Source organism: Argiope bruennichi, chromosome 1 (assembly GCF_947563725.1).
Source record: "Argiope bruennichi chromosome 1, qqArgBrue1.1, whole genome shotgun sequence".
In the NCBI taxonomy this organism is placed as follows: Eukaryota; Metazoa; Arthropoda; class Arachnida; order Araneae; family Araneidae; genus Argiope; species Argiope bruennichi.
The window spans coordinates 83,881,978-83,902,876 of NC_079151.1; the positions used below are offsets into that span (position 1 = coordinate 83,881,978).

The 20,899-nt window shown below is 26.3% G+C and overlaps 1 protein-coding gene across 1 annotated transcript in view; it reads left to right on the forward strand.

Moving 5' to 3' along the window:
- Window positions 1–20,899, forward strand: part of LOC129964866 (nonsense-mediated mRNA decay factor SMG7-like) — a 42,720-nt gene that overhangs the window by 870 nt on the left and 20,951 nt on the right. Inside the window, exons 2-13 of the mRNA XM_056079137.1 lie at window positions 4,476–4,507; window positions 4,906–5,084; window positions 9,201–9,272; window positions 11,098–11,176; window positions 13,115–13,207; window positions 13,647–13,718; window positions 14,003–14,156; window positions 17,745–17,833; window positions 18,567–18,797; window positions 18,906–19,062; window positions 20,139–20,212; window positions 20,299–20,365. Of these exons, the coding sequence (XP_055935112.1) occupies window positions 4,476–4,507; window positions 4,906–5,084; window positions 9,201–9,272; window positions 11,098–11,176; window positions 13,115–13,207; window positions 13,647–13,718; window positions 14,003–14,156; window positions 17,745–17,833; window positions 18,567–18,797; window positions 18,906–19,062; window positions 20,139–20,212; window positions 20,299–20,365 (1,299 nt within the window). The remainder of the gene's footprint in view (window positions 1–4,475; window positions 4,508–4,905; window positions 5,085–9,200; window positions 9,273–11,097; window positions 11,177–13,114; window positions 13,208–13,646; window positions 13,719–14,002; window positions 14,157–17,744; window positions 17,834–18,566; window positions 18,798–18,905; window positions 19,063–20,138; window positions 20,213–20,298; window positions 20,366–20,899) is intronic.

Sequence of the window (20,899 nt, forward strand, 5' to 3'; positions counted from 1 at the left end):
AGCATTAAATATGGATGCAAATTTTAATGATGGGTATTATATCAAATTAATTTTAAATATAATGTATATGAATATATATAAATAATATATTTGAGATATATAATATCATATGAATACAAATTGTTAATTTAATTCTTTATGTATTTCTCAATAAAGATATATTATTCTTACATGTCAAAACTAAGGTAGCTGCTAGCATATCTAATAGCTGCTAAAAGCATTATTGAAACTGTCATGCAAAACTTTAAGTTGCTATAAATGTCTCAGTTTAAGATATTGTGGTGGAATTGATTTGTTTAACGATTATTAAGAAAGCTCAATCCTTTCTATAGATTGTTTGTCTTTGATGAAGTTACAAAAAAGTTATTCAATAAAATTTTATAAATCATAGAAATAAAAACAGACAAAAGATTATTTTAGCACCATAAACAGTCATTAAGAAATTATTACAATCATGAATATATTGAGTAAATTGGAATTCATAGAATAAAAAATAGTAGATATGCAATAAAAAACCCATAAATGCTTCATTAGCAGCAAAATTTAATGTTAATTCCTTTTAATGTGACATATTCTGCACCAGCATTAATCATTAATGTATGTATGTATATGTAACAATTTTCCAGATGTCAGGCCAACTAGAAGACAATTTTAAATGTAATTTTAATTTGATTTTCAAAGAGAGAGCATGATTTATTACTCAGGGATCACTGTGAAGTGCATCCTTTCACACTGTGACACAAGAAAGAAAATGTGAGAAATTTTTCCTTCATACACTAAGAGATTTTTATAGAGAATTCTTTCACAAGTGTCCATTCAGGAAAGAAAATCTTAGATATCTTTGGAAGGAATGTCATGAACATTAAGAATATCTATCATTTTGCTTGCACAATGAGAAATGTGATAGTCACAAACTTTTTAGAGCATGTGTTAGAAATGATTAAATAAAAAATGGAATTGGATCAGGAAATAAGAATTTTTTTTTTAGAATGTAGTAGTATTGGCTATTAAAAAAAAAAAAGAGGAAATTAATTTTTAAATTAGACTAAGAGATAGCATTATATATATATATTGGAGTTACAGGAAAGCTATGTATATATAACTTTCCTATAACTCCAAAAGATGAAAAAAGAAAAAAAAATGTTCATCTTTTATTTTAAATTATTTTAGCAGATAAAACATTAACAATAAAACACATTAAAAAATAAAAAATGCATTTTTATTACATATTGACGAAATATTGTAAAATACTTTCTGCATTTGTATTTGTATTAAATCACAGCAGCAAAGAATTATTGCATTCTGGGATTCTTAGAGAAACTACCATTGTGTCACTAAAAGCAATCTTTGCTTTGAAAGCAACACTGAGTTGTGAATGTATATGCGGGTGATTAAAAAAATTTGGAAAAACTTTACAAATCTATTTACAAATAAATAAAGTAGGGAAAAGGCAGTTTATAGAGAATGAGTGTTTATAACAATAACTCAGTTCTTCAATCGGCCAATAATATAATTTATATTTAAATTTCCAGAATGTTCTAAAGTCATTAATGTGATGTATTACATAATATAAAACACTGTTCAGAATAATCGCTTCAAATGAATGTGGTTCATTAATTAAAATGATGCTCAATCTGTCATGCTTCTTTCAGGAACTTGGCTCTCTGACACGAAACCACACTTTTTTTTACAGCATTTATGAAACATTTTTATTGTGCATGATAGAAAACAAATATTATATAATAGAAATGTTATTTAGCGTGTTGGAAAAGTGTTGTTCCTTGTCTGATAGCCGAGTTCTTAAAAATGGGATAACCTAAATATGTGGAAATCTTTACTCAATATTTTATTTAAATCAACTTATCAATTGCATCATCATCTAACAATTTGAATTTTTAACAATTTTTCACCAAGGAAAAAAAATGTTGTCTAAAAAAGTTGTAGCATTAGGTTTTTATGCAAGTTGGCACAGGTCTAAATAATTTGGCAACTTTTTGCTTGTGCCTTGCTAAATGAAAAGTACCCTAATCTGAATCATCTTATTTATTTATAGGCTAAATACATTTATCTCTTAAATTATATGTATTATTTGTAAATAATCTATTCCATCACTTGGCAGAGTTTGCAACAGCCTGTTTTACATTAGAAATTTAGTGAAATTCTAAATAAAGCTAACTAATCAGAATTATGAAAGTCATTTTGATGTAAATACATAGTATACTTAACTACATTTGATGCAATATACATATAGTCTATATAAATAGTTTATGCAGATCTATGTTCTTCTGTGAATGATACAGCAGTTTTTCCTAAATATAATTGCTGCAGGATTAAAAATAACAGTGAGGTATTATATAAAACTATTGTTTGAAAGTAATTTAATACCAGTTTTGCAGCATAAAATTGTTATTCATATACTTTGTTTACTGACTTGTTTATGGGAAAAGTTTATGTTTTCATTTTATACAATTACACATCATCAATGACCAACAGTTTGTCCACTATATTAATAACATTAATTTATTAATTTTTATCAAATTTGACTGCTACATTTTGTGCTACCAAATGAAAGTACTATTTTAAATTATACCTATACTGTAAACATAGAGATTCAGATTGGCTAGTACTGTTGAAACAATCAGTGCAAATCTTGAAACTTGGGATCATGTGAAAGTTTTATTTTGTCTTATATCTCAAAAAATATTGGTGTACTTTTAACTATTGATGGCATATCTGTGGATCAGTTTTCATGTGAAATAAAAATGGATGAAATCATTCATTGAAGTAAGTCTGGAGAAAGGTTGTGTGTGGGTGTGTTTGTTTGTATGAGCCCTCTTAATAAATGTGAAGTTAGAGGTGTTTTTTTTTTTTTTTTTTTCTCCTCCTTATAAGTTTTTTTCTCCTCCTAATAAGTCTTCTCCTCCTAAATAAGTTGTAAGTAACCAATGGTGACTTACAATTAAACTTTCATGTGAAATGAAAATTGATTAGTGCTGTAATGTTGGTTGCTTTTTGTCAATTATTTTAATTATAAAGGTTTATTTCTAATATATATTTACATTGACATACATAATACGAAAATGTGAAAACAAGTCTTGAAATAGGTATCTTATTAAGCATATCTCCTCTACAGAGTAAAATGCCCAAAAGTACAGAATTTGATAAAGAATTCACATGCAGAAAGACACTTGATTAACGTTCATAATCATGAAAGTTCCTAATAATAATATTTATAATTTGTGATTTCAGCATTTACAAAGTAGATTATGATAAAATTTAGCCCTGAAAGTGCTCTTAGTGAATACAATTAAAGGAAGTAAAGAGAGCTGCAATAAAATTGAAAACTAATCTTTAAAAGAAAAATTGTCACATATATACCAGTTGTCCAATGCCCAATTTCTAAACCACTGACAAACGTCCAGTTAGAAAAAAAGATTTAATTGAAATAATGAATTTCTTTATATTGTTGAATTAATAAATTTTAAAAATTACAAAATTTAAATTTTTACACAATTTTCCAATCCTATTAGTCATATTTAGTAAAATATTTTTCACATTTTAAATAAAATAAGTTATGTTCATCTATTACCATAACTTACCCAGTTATGAAACTTGGAATTTCCTTATCTTTGACCATCTCAATTGTCTCTAGAAAAATTAGCACTCATTGGAGGGTCTTCTCTTGAGGCATCTCATATGATTGGCCTAAGATATTAAAAATCAAAATTTCATAACTTGATCAGTTTTTGCCATAGAAGAGTGAACTTTTTAAATTTAAAATGAACATGACTAATCGAAACAGGAGACTATAACATTTATGCCATTTAAAGCATTTCTCTAAGGGCTCAGGCATTATTCATTGGGCTAAGATTAGAATGGGCATCATATATATATATATATATATATATATATATATATATATATATATATATATATATATATATATATATATATATATATTACTGCATTAAATTTATCTAAATATAAAAGTGCTATAAAAAACATTGCAATTGGAAGTGTAAAAATAATAATTATAAAAAAAATCTAAAGTAACAGCGATTTTGTTCATTTTACTTCTTCCTAAGTGGTATAATGGAAAGTTAATATGAATTGGTCCATATAAACCCTTATCCTTGCTAGTGTAATACTGCCTAGAAGACATCTCTATAAACACAATGTTATTTGATGTTCTGATTGCTTAATAGAATAATAAAGGTTTATTGCAATATTATTGAGTATTTTGTGCTAATTAGGGTATGAGGTATTAAAATAAAACAGCATTGAATATTAGGGTTGTATAAAACTACTAGTATTTAAGATTTTTCTTTTTTTGTCTTTATGTGATTTTAATATAATCATGGATATTGTTAGTTCACTATTAACTGCTAGGAAGAAAAAATCTTTTAACTTAGAAAATAATACAAAAAAAATTAATATTTTTTACTTTTTTTTTTTTTTTTTTTTTTTTTTTTTAGGGAAGCTGAAACATTGAAGGCTTCTTTGTCAGGTAAATAAATATATTTTTATTTACTAATATTATACTGTTTTAAAAAAATTGATATATATGATAATACTTATTGAAATGACATCTGATGATTTATTTCCTTCTTTCTAAAAACATTTTGAACAATAATTATCTGTAATATTTAATGTGAAATCAAAGTTAATTTTTGAGGAAAATATTGAATTATAAAAAGAAATAGTTGTGTATTTGTAATGCCCAGATGAATCTATTTAGTTAATTTTTGCATATATAAGGTATTTTTAGTTGATTTTTATCATAATGAAATGCTTACTGTTTGTGAATTTTTAAAGCATAAATGTTTTGAAGATTTTTTATTTTCATCATTTGTTGAAATTATAATGGAATAATTTAGTTCAAGATAAAAATTCTGAATTTCTTAGGTGAGAGCCTGCCAAACAATGATATCTGGCAGAAACGTCAAGAACTTTGTCACTTGTTTGAGTCATTACTTCTGATTGATTTGGATTATGCCTTGGACAAGAAAGTTGAACAGGATTTGTGGAGTTTCATTTTCAGAAATCCAATATCAGCTTGCCAGTCAAAGGCCAGAGAACACAAAGTAAGGCATTATTGGCAATTCATATTTTTAGAATTTACAATCTTATGTGTTCAACTTTGCTCAGAATCATAATTTTTCCATTTAGGACCAACTTCTACCAAACTGAACTAACTGCTCTTACTTTAGCCCCACTCTTGAAAGCTCTGTTGACTCTAACTCAGTTAGTGGCATTACTAGTGTTGAATTAGACAGAGTAAATGCTCTGCATACATTTTCAAGAGGTGCAAAATAAAGTTTTAAAAGCTACTTTTTTTTTTTTTTTTACTTTGTGACATGTAAAATGTACAAAAGAAAGATAATGTAATCCTCAATAAATTCAAACTAAGTAATTTGATGAAACTTCATATTTTAGATCTCCCTCAACTAGGAGAAAAGTGGAATTAAGTTGGTCTAATACGATGATTCAAATGCATCTGCTGAAATTAGTTTGTAGTCATAGCATCAAAACTGCAAATCAGTTTGATCAAAACAATTAACTTTTAAAGGAAATCTTTTCACAAAAAGCCTCTCTGTCTGTTCATCAATTTTTATGTGGCCATAACTCGGAAACGAAAACAGCTTGAAAGATTAAATGTAGCATACACTTTATCCTTATAATTGTTGATCTGTATCATATTTTGAATCAAATCCATGGCAGGAGACTATTTATCAATCTGTGTATTTGTGGGTATGTAAAAACAATGAGTAAAAAATGTAATATCATGAATAAATGAAATTATTTGTTCTTGTTACTTGAATTCTAGTTCTGTAGAATACAATCAAACTTCTCTTAACAGGAACTTTTCATAATGTGTAATTCGATGGCAAAATAAAATGTAGAAAAGGACTGCCCTTGATGAGCAATGTTTGATAAATTGAGTGACAAGACAACAATGTCACATTCAGAATCTTGCCTTATCTCTGATATCAGTCTGTGTTTAACATTTGTATGCCTGTTTTTTTGTTTGTTTTGTTTCTAAATTAAAAACAGAATTTTAAAATATACAGTTAATTGAAGTTGCCAAGAAATTGTGATATGCTTTGAGAAATATCATAGTTCCACATTGTGATATTAGGAAAAAATATTCCAATAACATGCAAGCAATAATAGCAATACAAGCATAACTAGGGCATGTATTCTATGTCACAGGAAGAAGTTGGGGAAGAGATTTCATCATCAAAAGAGAATGTAATTATCTCAGTGTAGCATCAGCTTTCCATTGAAATGAGCTAGATGTTGAAAGCATGGAAACTGTTGCATCATATGTGTGGGGGAAAAAAAGAAAATAAAAAAAAGGCAGTATCTGTGTGTGCTACAAATTTATTTAATGATAATGGTGTGTCTCAAACCAAACTTTTAAACACTGCCAAAGCAAAGGTTTTTTGGAAATTTTCTTTAAAAATAATAAATTACATAATTATATTTTTTTTTCTGTGATGGAATGCATTTAAATATGGGGAAAAAATTATATTGCTTAATGCATGTTTCACATTACAAGTAAGATTCAGGAACAAATTATTCTAATTTAAGTCAAGTTCTACTATATTTTTGTTTCTTTATGAGAGTAAAAAACTGTTTATATGTTTGTTTTCACTATACTGTGATGAATGTAATATTCCATATTGTACAAGAATGTAATGCAATTGTACCATATTGTACAAGAATGTAATGCAATTGTGTCATACGATTAAAAGTGCCATGTAGGTTGACCAATCGCAGGTAAGACTGTGACTGTTTGCAGTGGTTTCAGAGTGCATGTTCACATAGCTGTAGTGGCCACAATGGGTATAACAGACATTGAAAAAATTATGATCATCAGGTACAGAGCATACAGTGGCTGTATTTTTGAAACCTTGACTTTCATGGAGTATTCATGTAGTGTCATAGTGAATGTGACAAATGATAATTAGAAGAATCAAGAAAATGTACAGTCTAGGCATTAACAACCAGGCATAGTCATTAATGACGAATGAGTGTCACTTGCAGTGCTTGACTGCCAGCAAGCGTCATGCTACCATCAATGCATTGATGATGCAAATATATCAACAATGTGCTTGAAAGCTATGCAAGACAATTGTTCAACATACTTTATTGCATATTGGCTTTCACAGCAAATGCCTGATTTCAGCACCCATGTTGGCAGGAGAGCATTACTAGAAACATCATGCATTTTCTTTATGGTACAAACACTGGATCATAGAACAGTGGGAAAATGGTTCTTTTTCAGATGAGACTCATTTTCTGTTCATCAGATCAATGGGCACTAGCATATTTGCCAAGAGACATCAGAAAACAAACTTGTTAGTCAGAAACAAAGTTGGAGAAAGTAGTGTGATGGTCTGGGGCATGTTTTATTGTCATGTTTTATATTCATTAATTCCTGCATTAAGTACCCTCAGTAGCTGTATGTACCTATCCATTATTGTCAGTCAGGTACATCCTTATAGGGCAACTGTGTATTCTACAAATGATGGTGTGTTTCAGCAGAATAATACTAACTGCTGTGTGTCCAAAATTGTATGTGTAGGGTTTGAGGATCATAAGAAAGAGTTCCATTTATTACCCTTGTTTTCATATACTCCAATTGTTAATCCCTGTGGAAAATCTGTGGAACATCTTGATTGACACATCAGATAGGACGACACTCCACCTCGTCATCTTTACAAGTTAATGATACTTTAGTGCTCTCTTGGTTACAGATGCATGTCACTACTTTCCAAGCGAGCATCGAATATATGTCTTGCTGCTTAACTGCTGTTTTGGATGCAAGAGGAGGCTGTTTTAGCTATTAGATGGTCATAATAATGAGATTCAACTGTGCAAAAAAGGAGCATGTTATTCCCCACCTCCTGAATTCCAAATCTTTAGATTCTTAAAACATTAAAAAAAAAGTTGACTTCTGCCCCCCCCCCCCATAATTGTTCTCTTTTCTTCCTAAGATTAGTCTCGTCATTGAAAATCCATGTATTTTATATTACAAAAATTGCCATTGTCTTTTTATAGTAGGCATAAATTAGATTTGTATTTATCTTTGAATCTAACCTTATTTATTTAATTTTAACTTATTTTGTGAAAACAGTTTTGATTTGATTCAAATGCATTAATCTGCAATCTCACTCATACTTTTTAGAAGCCATATTGCAGTTTCTTTATTATTTAATGAAATAGTTGTTGTCCAATATTTGAATTTTTTTATATGACAGTAATGGTTACAAAAGCATCCAAATCCTAGATATTATAAAGTTAATTAGAGATCAAAGACCAATAATTAGAATAACAGTCCATTGACACATTTTGAAATGCTTAATTTAGAAATTGTTGATAAAATATGGTGTTTTATAAATGTTAAGGTTTGAGACAAAATTAAACCAAACAGTAAAAAAATGTGTAACATTTGTAATGGTCAGTATTTAAAAGTAAATTGTTGTCATTAAAATGTGCTTATATTACAAAATGAAAGCAAATGTAAAAATGTCGAATGTAAGACATAATATTTTTAATTAATATTGACAAAGGTTACAAGTGATAGATGTGTTTTAATAGCAAAATTAATGTAATATTACAACAAAAACAAAGTTAATCATTGAATTTAAATTAAATTTTTAAAAATTAGAGAAATAATTGTGGGAAAAATGGTACTAATGTCATAAAAAGCTTTTTTTTTTTTAAATTTTTAGATAGTCTGTAAATGTTGCTTGTGTAAAGATATGTCTAAAAAATTATTAAGAGCAAACAGTTGTAGAAAAACATAGAAAATTGCTCTTTGAAATCCTCTCTTTCACGATTGTTTTAATAATTTGTTAGTTAAACAGTTGTAGTTTAACAACTTATATAGTTATTTCTTCATGGTGTTGAGGGATCTTAAAGTGTCAAGTTTGTTTCAATCTCATAATTAGTATAGAAATATGCAGATTCAAATAGATTATCATTTTTTTATTGGATAGGTAGGTAACTTATTAGACATTTATAATAAAATCATTAGTCATTTTTAATAGCTTTATAAATTATTTAAAAAAAGGTCCAGAAATGTACAATGAGATCTTATTACAAATGACAATTCTTTTCTGTAAAACATTTGTAGTTCTTTTTCTACTTTGATTAGAGCTAAATGTAGTTTATTTAAATATTTATTTCAGAAATCTAACCACAGCTATTCCAATAGCCAACTTTCAACATTGTTAGAAACAGCAAGTGGATTTTATCTACAAGTAAAGTTTGTTTACTATAATTATCTTAGTTATTTCATAGAAATTTTAAAAATATTAATTTTTTTAATATACTTTTTCAGTTTATGCCTTATTCATTTAATGATTAATTTATTATTTATGCCTTATTCATTTTAATGATTAATAGAAATATACTGAAACTTTTAATATTAGGAAAAAACAGGATATATATATTATTACGAAACTTGACTGTTTTAAGAATAGTGACACGACAATGAAAATTCAGACTATATATAGATTTTAGTAAGGGAAAGTGGATAAAAAAGGAGTATATCAAAAGTAAAGAATAACTTTTATTGTAAAATTGGCAGTAAAAATTTATCTTTATAATTTAATAGTTTCTTAAATAATGCATAACTGATAAAAGAACAACAATTTTAACAATGTAAAAATTATTAAAATTTTTAATAATTTTTAAAATAATAGTTAAAAAAATTGTGAATTTTTAAACAAATTATATGCATCTCTTTGAATTCAACAATTCTACAGTTAAATGTTAAATCAGACATTAAAATTTAATTCTAATGCATTCAACATTTTTTCATTGATAAACTTTATTTTTTTTATTTATTTATTTGTAGAACACCTGTGCTACAATAAAGTCTTGAAGTGAAGTATTAGTTTTAAGTTGCTTTGAGCATAAAACTGATATAAACAATTTGAAAATAAAAATAGTTTTTCGATTTTTTTTTTTAATTGTTTACTTCAATTTAACAATAATTCATATTTCTTTCAAATTTAAATTTCTCTCGATCTAATCCTCTGAATTAATATCTGTCAATTTTAAAACCTGGATGGTATATAAAAAGCAAAAAAAAAAAAAAAGTTTTAAAATTCCCTTTGCTTAAATTTTAAGCGCTAAATTTCTTCCTAAACTTTGAAAACAATCATAAAATGATTATATAATACTGCTCTATGATTTTACTGGGCCTTATAGCTTAAAGAAACTATAAACCTTCTCAGACATTAAACATCTGAGCGGATAATTGAATATCCAGGAATTAGAAATGGACATCTGTATTTATCATTTAAAATTGCATTTGCATAATAAATAACGAACTTGTGATTTTTTTATATTATGTAGTGTAAATTTTTAAAGCAATTTTATTTTAAATTATTCATTTTTTTTCAATGCAAGTGTACAAATTTAAATAAATTTCAAAATAGTAGAAAAAATAATTAACCTCTCTTAAAAACTTAATTTACCTTGCATTAAAAATGAAGTAAATAATTTTGTAACTTATTAATTAGACATTAAATCAAAATAGTTAAATAATTTTCATCAAAAATTATATTAATAGAAATATAAATCATTGCTCTTTGGATGATTTAAAATAAAAATGTACATGTAATTAAATATTTAATATAAATCAAATTTGACCTGGATAATTATATGTTGTAAAAACTGGAACTATTATTATAGCTGGAGTTAAAATTGTTTTTTTTCCATAATATATCTGTAACTCATCACCATAAATATTAAGAATAATAATGATTTTTAAAACATTTTAATGTTATGCAAAATCATTTATTTACTCTAAGGAATGAGTATTTGAAATCTAAATTAAATTCTAGTAATCTCATTGTAGTTTAAGGGGAAAAAAAAAATTTTACCTCTTAAATTTAAAATGTTTATTCTGAGTAAATATATTTGTTAAATTGAACTCACTATTTAAGCTTTAAAAAAAAAGAACATAAAATATTTACATTTGAATTTGGTACATTATGCCAGAAAAAAAGGGAGCGACACAAAATATTTGTTTTTAATCTTATGTTACACTTTCAGTGAGCTTTCTTTCTCTTACAGCTTCTTCAAAAATTGTGTTGTGCATATGATATTGACCTTCCATGTCATCCAAGGGATTCTGTATATGGATTAACGAAAGGTATATGTTTCCATTAATTTGCAATCCTTTTGAAAAACTCTGAAATGTCTCCCTTTCTACTTTTCATGCAGGGTGGTGACTGAACTGGGAAATCAGAAAAAAGTCAAGAAATTTTATTAATCTCAAAAAGCCAGGGAAATTCGTAAAAGCATCTAAAAGTGGGGAGGGGGGGATTGCCAGTGAAAACATTTCGCCCAATCATTTTCATTTCTGTTCATTCAAAGCCTAATGTCACCAAACGATTGCAGCAACTTAGGACAATTTTCTTTCAACTTTTTGGAATTTCATTATGGTAAGAGGAGCAGTAAGCTAGCTGATGAATGTGGCTTACAACAACTTTAAGGAAACTTTTAGAAATATCGGTTTTCACTTTTTAAAAAACAGAGGGAGATAATAATTTTGGTTCAGCTGGCTCTTGCAACCTTGTAATGATGCTATATCATTGTTAAAAATTATATTACTTCCCCATGGCAACAGTAATTTGTGGAAATTTTCAATCAATAAAGATTGTCTATGGAAGAGTATGAAAGAAAAAACACTCATTGCAAGAAGAATGGCTTATGACCTTAAATAATAACAGGCTTAAATATTGATATTCGAATAGTGAATACATATTAATTATAAATGGAGCTGCTGAAGTTGAAAAAAGAAGCTTTTTAGCAGAGTGTTTTATATTTGTGATGAATACTATTAAAAATATTTGAATGCTTGTCCAAAAATTGTGCTGTTTTAAAAGCTGCATCTTGTTTAAATCCTCATTTATTGGAGAATCAATGCATTATTATCAAGTGAAAAACAAATGGTTGGTTTGCTTCAACTTTATTCCAAAGCACAAATTTCCCTAGCACGTTCAGAATGTGCAAAGATCCAATCTGAAATTTTCCTTAAAAAAAGTTAATACAAAGAACAGTTTGATACATTTAAAGAAAAAAAATTGTTTAGATTATTTTTATTCTAATATTTTGATATCCAGAAAATTTGTTGATTTTGGAGAAGTTTTAAAAATAATTCTTATATAGTCAGTCATATGGGAATGCAGCTGTGGAAAGGGGATTTAGAGTCAACAAGGATAAGCATGTTAAAAATTTAAAAGATCTAAAAACTGTGCTTAATATAAACTTTTATAGAGGTGTTTTTAATGTTCTGATTCCAAAAGATTTGTTTCAATATACTAAATTAGCGCACACAAGATATTATGAAACTTTAGCAAAAGGAGAAAAATGTTCAGGGAAAAGAAAAAGACATCCGACAAACTCAAAGAAGCATTGCAAATGAATGTTGCAAAAGAAAACATTGAAACTGATAACTGAAAAAAACTGCTGAAATTGATGACCAGATATATGAATTGGCAAAAATAAATAAATAAAAATAAAAAAACTTGCTTTGTAATGTCTTTGTTATATTTTTAGTAATCAGTAAATGGTTTGTATCATGATAGCAAAAATGTTATATTGTCTTTTATTTACCTGAATTCTAAATTTTGTTTGACTCCCAATTGAAGAGTATGAGAGGTGATCAATATCTTTTCCTTCCCTTAGTATATAAATTTTGTCTTGCTAAATTCTGGGTAATAAATAAGGAAAAAAATTATGTATGTTAATGTAAACATCCTTTTTACATATTATTATTTGAAGTAAGGTTAAATTATTACTTCCTTTCCTTGCTTTTTTCACTCATTGGAACAATGGAGTATTGTTATTCCATTATAACTAATACATGAGAGCTGTTTGCACATTTCTCCTTATATTGCATGTATGCACTGGGATTTTTTTTTCTTTTTTTTTCTTTTCAACTTTGATTGGAAATTCTGTGATTACAAATCTTGATAACCTTTAAAAAAAATCTTTATCATGCAATTTTATTATTTAATTCTAAATTATGCTTTATGAATACCTTTTAATTAATAGATTTTCTATATTTCTTTTTATGTTATTATAGAATGGATCAGCAGATATCCTGTTGCACATCAGCCTCGTAAATCTTCTCTACTTTATATTTGTCAACATTGTCTGGTGCATTTAGGTGATATTGGTAAGTTGCTTTCATTTCACCATACACATTTTGTTACATCTGTACAGTCATAATAATTTTTTTACGGTTTCTTCTTACTTTATTTCAGTTTTTGATAATTACTTTAATTGAAAACTTAGAATTAAAAACATTTTTATAATCATTTAAATTTAAAAATATCTTCTAAAGTAAAAAAAAAAAACTATTCAGCTGATTGTGATATTTATATAAACTTTCTATAAATCGTGTGGCATATTTTTCATCTTTAGAAATTAATAACATTGTTCCATTTTTTTTTATGTTTTTGTGAACTTAAAAAAAGGTTTTCTGCATATTACATTAGCTTAATCTTCTATAGTAAAAAAGAGCCTCCTTTCTTTTATTTATTTTAAAATTATGTTTTAATATTTAAATGGTATTATTCCGTGTATTTTTTAATTATAACACTATGTTTTCACAGCACGGTACAGAGGGCAGTCTCTTCAAGCCGAAAATTTTTATCGTCATGCTGTGGATTTAGTTCCTAGTAATGGTAAGTGTTAATTAACCAATGAATAATTATATATATTTCTGTACCAAATTATTCTGAAGAATTTTCTAAATTCTTAAGCACACTTTTTCATAGATAACTTTTATTAAATCATACGTGCTTTTAGTATGGGTTATTTAAATTATAGAAGCATTTTTATTTGTGGTTTATCTATTTAGATTAGTATTAGTGCATTATATGGAATTAAAATTCATATTGCCTTGAATATAATCAAAATTCCCTTTAAAAAAAATTATTCTTTCTTAATTCACCTAAATATTTTTCAGGTCAGCCATACAATCAACTTGCGTTATTAGAGGCAGCTAGCGGTGAAAAGTTGTCTACAGTTTTTTTTTATGTCCGAAGTTTATGTGTACAACATCCTTTTCCATTGGCTGCGAATAATTTGCAAAACTTATTCTCAAAAATGTCTTCTGATGGGTAAAAATAATTTTTTACTGATTTTTTTAAAATCAAATTGCTATTAGTTTATAAATATTTTTTGTATATATTATATGCATATTTTAGTTTAAGTAAAAACTTAAAATATGTTACCAGTGCAAATGTTTATGAGAGTTAAAATTATTTCTTAGTTCTATATTTCCCCCCTTATTGTTTAACATTTGTAATTATTAAAATGCTGAAAGTTAAAACCAGTTATATATTATTTCATAATATCGATTCAAAGGACTTTTTGAAAATCCATAATTCCTTTGTTATGTATGGTTTTATAAGTGTAAGTTTCCCCTTTAAATTATTAATATTGCATATGTTTGTTTGTGTACACAGTATTATAGCTTTCTCCATTCTATATTGATTATATAATAAATAATAATCAATTAAGTGAGAAAGAAATATTTTAACTTAAGTTCAAGATATTACAAATGTTTTATTAATTGTGGGAGTGTAGATTCTATCATGTAGCAAGTTAAGATGATTGCTCATTTTTTTATAAGCATGTCTTATTTTGTACTAAAATAGTTATGAGAAAAGAATTTTTTTTCAAATTTTGCAAAACATCTGACAATAAACAAAACTGTGAACAAAAATAGAAAATTATGATTGATCACATCACTGATGAATGATGGAAACATATTTTTATTCATCTTGAATGCTGAAAAGCTCAGTGACATTAAAGAGTTTTCTTTTTTAAATAGAATTCTTTTATATAGGATAGGAATTACTGCTATAGAGAGCATTACTGATTTATCAGGGAAACTAGAAAGTAATGTCATTTTGTGTGTCTGTATTTGTTTACTATTTATCAGTTCATTGTTCTAACCAATATCATTGTTGTCTATCATTTATTTGTTCATGTTGTTCTAAAGACATTTTAAGATTAAAGTAGCATAAAATTACATGTTTCCATTATTGAATTTTTTAATGTTTTTATTTATTTATTTAAATTTCCAATTTTGGGATAAATAACAAAAGAAGTACATATCAAACATTGTAATCTTTTTTGATTTTCATGAAAGTAGTATCTCAATAATTAGTACTAAACACGTTAAAAACCCAAATGCTTTGCATGTTCATTATTGCCGAAGGCAGTTTTCTTAGTTCTTTAATTTTGATTTTTCTGATATATTGATCAGGAAGAGGTAAAACTTTATACAATAATGTGTTAAGGGCAGAAGTAGAAGGAGATTCATATCAGATAATGAAGGTATTAATCTCAACAAAAAGAATGGAATACTTCTTTAACTTTGTTATTTATTATCGCATCTTCACAAAATTGGTGTTGATCGAAATAGCTTAAAGACACAGATATGTTGAGGTAGACAACCTGATTAAGGAAGTTAATTAACAACTATCTCAAAATTCTTCCATTGCAGATATTGAGATTTTTTAATAATTCGATTCAGCAAGTCTTTTTATGTATGTGTATCAAATTTCATTCTAAAATTCACTCTGGTTCTTGAGACATACTTAATTTTGTTTGCTGAAAGCTTCGCCTAAAATAGTCAACCTACTGGGGACCATATAGTAAATAAATCTTAGCTTGTTAATAACAAAATAAAGACTTTTTTCACATTTTAATCCTGGGAATTTCTAAGGAGTTTACAACATGATAGATTTACCCTTAAATGAGTATTTTTTTATATAAATATTTTTTCTTTTTATTTAAATTTTGTAGCATTTCCTTTACTTTTAAAATCAATTCATTATCTAATCTTTTTTTAGTTGGTCTTGCCATAAGAAATTAACATACTTCTTAATAAATGGCTTTCCAGTCCCTCTAATACTTTTTTGAGATATTAAATCTATGTAATAATATGTTCATGTTAAATATATAAGATTCACAGTTTAACTTATTGTAATGATTCATCAGTTATCTGTCCTCTGTTATCTGAATTAGATATTATGTTATTAGCAACAAATAATCATTTCTTTTCAAGAATATACTTAATAAATTTATGTATTCTTTAATTAACAATATTCCATTTGAAGCCTATGTATTTAAATTCTTTAAAATGAATACTATAGATAGAAAACTAAATTCCTTTTAAGATAATATCATTGATGATATTGCTAAAAAAGTTTTCATTGTCTTAAATATGGGTATTGTTATCCAGAATTACCCCTGTGAAATTACTTTGCTTTCTGCTTTACATATAATTTTTAAACAAAATATTAATCCTAATTTAAGTTTGCTTAAGTTAACTTAAATAAGTGAAATATTAATTTAAGTTTGAGCTATAAAGTTAAAATCACTTTTTAATTTGATTTTGTAAAAAATATCTAAAAACTGCTATTGTTTCCAACTGCAAAGAGAATATAAGCTGATTCCGGTTTAGTTTGGGAAAAGAATTTGTCTTCTTCATGATTCTAATTTGAATCCTTGTTCTCAAAATATATATATACATAATGTATATTGTCCATCATAATGATTAAGACTCTCCAAGGCGAAATCTATACAGGTACAATAAAATACTTTTTTTATGTTATGTTTTTTATATCTACTTTTTTAATGAAAACAAGCTTAATTGTTTTTCTGGTTTATTGTATTTAATTGAAAAATCATATTGTATGATATTTGTCCATTGTTATATTTATAAATTGGATGAAACAAGAAATAAGCTAACCAATCCAAAATCTTTTTGTACAAGACACATAGAAATGAAGTTCCCAATGTCTTGGCTTAAAGTTATATCTTCTCTCTGCTACCAAAAGCTGAATATAATTTTTAGCTGATCACAAAAGGCTTTTGCATTATTTCAACAAACAGAAATCCTAGATAAATAAACCACACTAACACATAACAGATATTTGGATCACCAAACAGATATAGACACATCAACAATTAATAATCTATGTTTGTATTTTTAAATAATTTTTTGATTATTTAAACAATGGTTATTATCACTATCGCACTTCCTTCTCTAGTAGAAGTTTCTAATAAATAGTATGATAAATAACTGTCCTTTGAAAATATGATAAACATTTTCCTAGCATTAGCATGTTGACTATTGCGTTGAATTTCTCACAATATAATACGTTTCCCCTCAATCACTGCTACAGCTAAAAACCGGTGACCTCCAAGGCAGTCAACATGTTATTTGAAATTTTTAGGACATTTTTTTTTATTACAATTTAATGTTTATGCATTGAAAATAAATCTATAGAAAAATTAAGTCTTCTGGTGTTGCTTTGACATTTGTTAAATATTCTAAAATTATTGAATATATTATCAGTACATTGCATAAATATTTGTTGCAAATTCAATATTTTGCTTGTATGAAATTTACCAGTATCGTAAGTTTATGGTAAAGTTATTATTTAAGTTATTATCAAACAATTTTTATTAGCATAATATTGTGCAAAGCTATTATGAGCTTTTAAGCACTAAAGTTTTTTGTTGCATTTTACTTTAATGGAAATCCAGTTTTATTTAATATTCCTCCTCCACCTCCTTATTAGTAATTTGAAGTCAGTTAATTCATAGGTTATAAAAATAGTATTGTGATTAAGATTTTCTGAAAGTGTAAATCTTTTCCATTTTTTAATCTTCATTTTATTTTATTTTAGAAGTGTAGGTGAAGGGAAAACTCGTATGACTGCTTTTGAATATGTATCTGTGTTTTTACAATTCCATGCTGTCATTCATCTAAATAATGGTAATTGAAAAATTTTGCTCTTTAAGCCAAAATGTCATTTTTTTCCCACCCACTTTAGATAATTATAAAATGCTGCAATGTTGATATTTGATTATAATTGTAGATATTGCTATGCCAAAAGTATTTTTAAAAAAGAACTATGAGAAATAAAAAAATATATATATTAAAAAAGCAATTTTGTGATGGAAATATTTTAAAATGTGCATTCATCACAAGATATTTTTGCTACAAAATAAATTGAAATGATAAACAGGGAAGAAAGAGTTATATTTTCTTAATTTTGAAGAATAAAGAATATATTAGTTGAAATTTTGTATTTTATTTTAATCTTTTGTGCTAAACATTATAAGTATTTGACTTAATGTACTCTTTATCATATATTTTTTTATTTATTTATTGTTGTTGTTGTTGTTCTAAAATGTTATTTTGGGCTTTTGATTCTTTTTAATTACATTTTTTAAAAAGTAATATGCTTATTATGTATAATCTTAACTAGCTTTTATTTCCTTTTTCTTTCATTATCTGGTGATTTCATTAAATTAAATGCTATGATTATTATAGGAAAATTAATTAACTTTTTTCATTAGAATCGTCCCCTGCCATTCTTGTATTAGACGCATACATTTTTCAAATAAAGTATGCAGAAAAATTAGAAAATTTTTTAAAAATTTGAATTACAGTGTATATTTAAAAAAAATTAATTTAGCTATCTCTTTTTTGCTTTTAATCACAGACTTAAAGAAGATTGACCCAATGATCAACAAGCTTACTACATCCCTACCTGCTCTTATCATTGCTGAAAAGTTTGAGACATGGCAACTGGTTCAGATGGTAGCCGTATGTTTGTTTGCAATTGAACATGCATGGGGTACTGTTGATGTTGATAAGAATTCTTCTCACTTTGATGAAACAATGCTGAGTCCTGAAGAACTTAAAGCTTCATCGCTCATTGAGGAATTATTAGGTAAAATTGTCTCTATATTAGGATTTTTTTTATTTGTTCTAAAAAGAAATAATTTAATATTATTGTTTTTCATTGAGGAATTTTATTAAGGTTTTATTTTTCTTATAGCTAGCATGCTCCATGCATTTTTATTACCAGTTCATGCATCTTTGGATCCAAAGGAAACTGCTAACTATTATACTTTGCCTGCTATCAAAATTATTTTGGATTGGTTATTACAAGATCCCCAACTATTACAGCATGAAGCTATAACTAAAAATCCTCAGTATGTTCTTTTTCATTATTATTATAGTTTTTAAATTTTCATTTTTATTGCATACAAAATATTTCTTTCACTTTTTAAGTTTTTCTTTTTAATGAAATTCTGTCTTAGCTAACTTTAACTGTGTAATGATATTTCTGCATTATTCAAGCACATTTCCTGCATCAAAGTTTCTTCAAGAATGGAATCAATAATTTAATCTGGTTTTAATGTTTGTAACCTGGCTTTGTTTTCCAAGTGAAATATTAAAAAAGGCAGCATAGTTAATATGTTTTTCTCAGTAATAGGATCTCCCTTTAGAAACTAATGAGGCACACCATAAAGAAACATATTTTGTAGATAGAGATAAATTAGTTTTATGGTTTGTATTAGCTAATTTATGTGTTTTCTTAATTGTTATTGACTCACATTACAATATCTCAATACATAATAATAGTATTAATTCATATAGCAGTACTCCATTACATAATAGTTGTTCTGATTTACATAGTAGTTTTATTGACTTACATAGTAATAGCTCAGTAATGGTAATAATATTTGCAGAATTCTGTTGAAAAATATATTAATTTTTATATTAAATTTATTCTCCTAAATATTGAATGAATTTTCATTTTATGTCATTAAAATTATATTATTATTTGTAATAAGGAAATAATTTTTTATATTCATAGGTAAGCTTGTTGTCACAATTTACTATAAAATTGAAATACCAAATTAAATATATTATTAACATGTCTTGCATCTTTGAATATTTTAAAAGATGGTGTACAATGCCTTTTCTCATTAGGTATTTTTGAAATGTTTTTATAATTTCTTTAAGAGCTTTGAAAGACACCTGAATTTGCAATTTACGTCTAAAAATGAATATTTCAACTCATTTTTTTATGTCAAATGTAAACATATGATCTTTTTAATGACTTAATAGTTTTTAGTAATTTTAATGATAAAAGAATTTAGTAAGATATTTACTTGTAATTTATTCATTCTTAGAATTTTTTTCTTCTTCTAAAATATAATTTTTTACTCGATTATTCTGATTTTATCATACATAATAATTTTTTTTCTCTTATGTTTTCTAGAGTTTGGCATGGTCTCTGTAAATTATTAAATGACTTAGATGTTGCTACCAAAGAACCATTTGATCTCAAGAAATGTAATTTTAATATTTATTTTTATCCCTTTTTTTATCAATATTTTTTTCTTATCTCCATATTTTTAATTTTATTTGATATTTTACAGTTGAGGATATACCCCTTCCAGAAGATTGGGATCTTCAGTCATTTCTTCCTTTGAAAAAATCTCAAAGGTATATTAACTAATATAAATAATGTAGAGAATGTTGTTAACATACAACAATGTGTAATACTGCATAAGGAATTTAAAAATATTATTTAGATACTAAAAAGTCCTTGTGTTGTAAGTGCTTTATAATTCAAAAGTTGTTTCAAAACATTGGGCTTTTTTTTTTTTTTTTTCTGTTAAACGTTTGATATCACTCATGTTTGTAAATATTTTTAAAAATTATGTATTTTTATTGGTGATTATGGTTTTTTTAATGAAATCACCATTCTGAAAACACAATTCTATTATGTATTTTCTTCATTAAATTATGTTAAAAGTTTCGTTTTGACTAAAATCTTACTTTGCATAAAGTACTGATATATTATTTGAAAATCAACTTTAAATAGGACTGAGGTGGTCTGATGACATACATGCTGCTAATTGGTTGGAGATTTTAGATCTTTATTCTACCAAAGATCTCTAGCCATCTTAGGTGCTTGGTGCACTGAATTAATGGTCAGATGTTGTTCTCCACATCTGATTACACTTCAAATTTGAG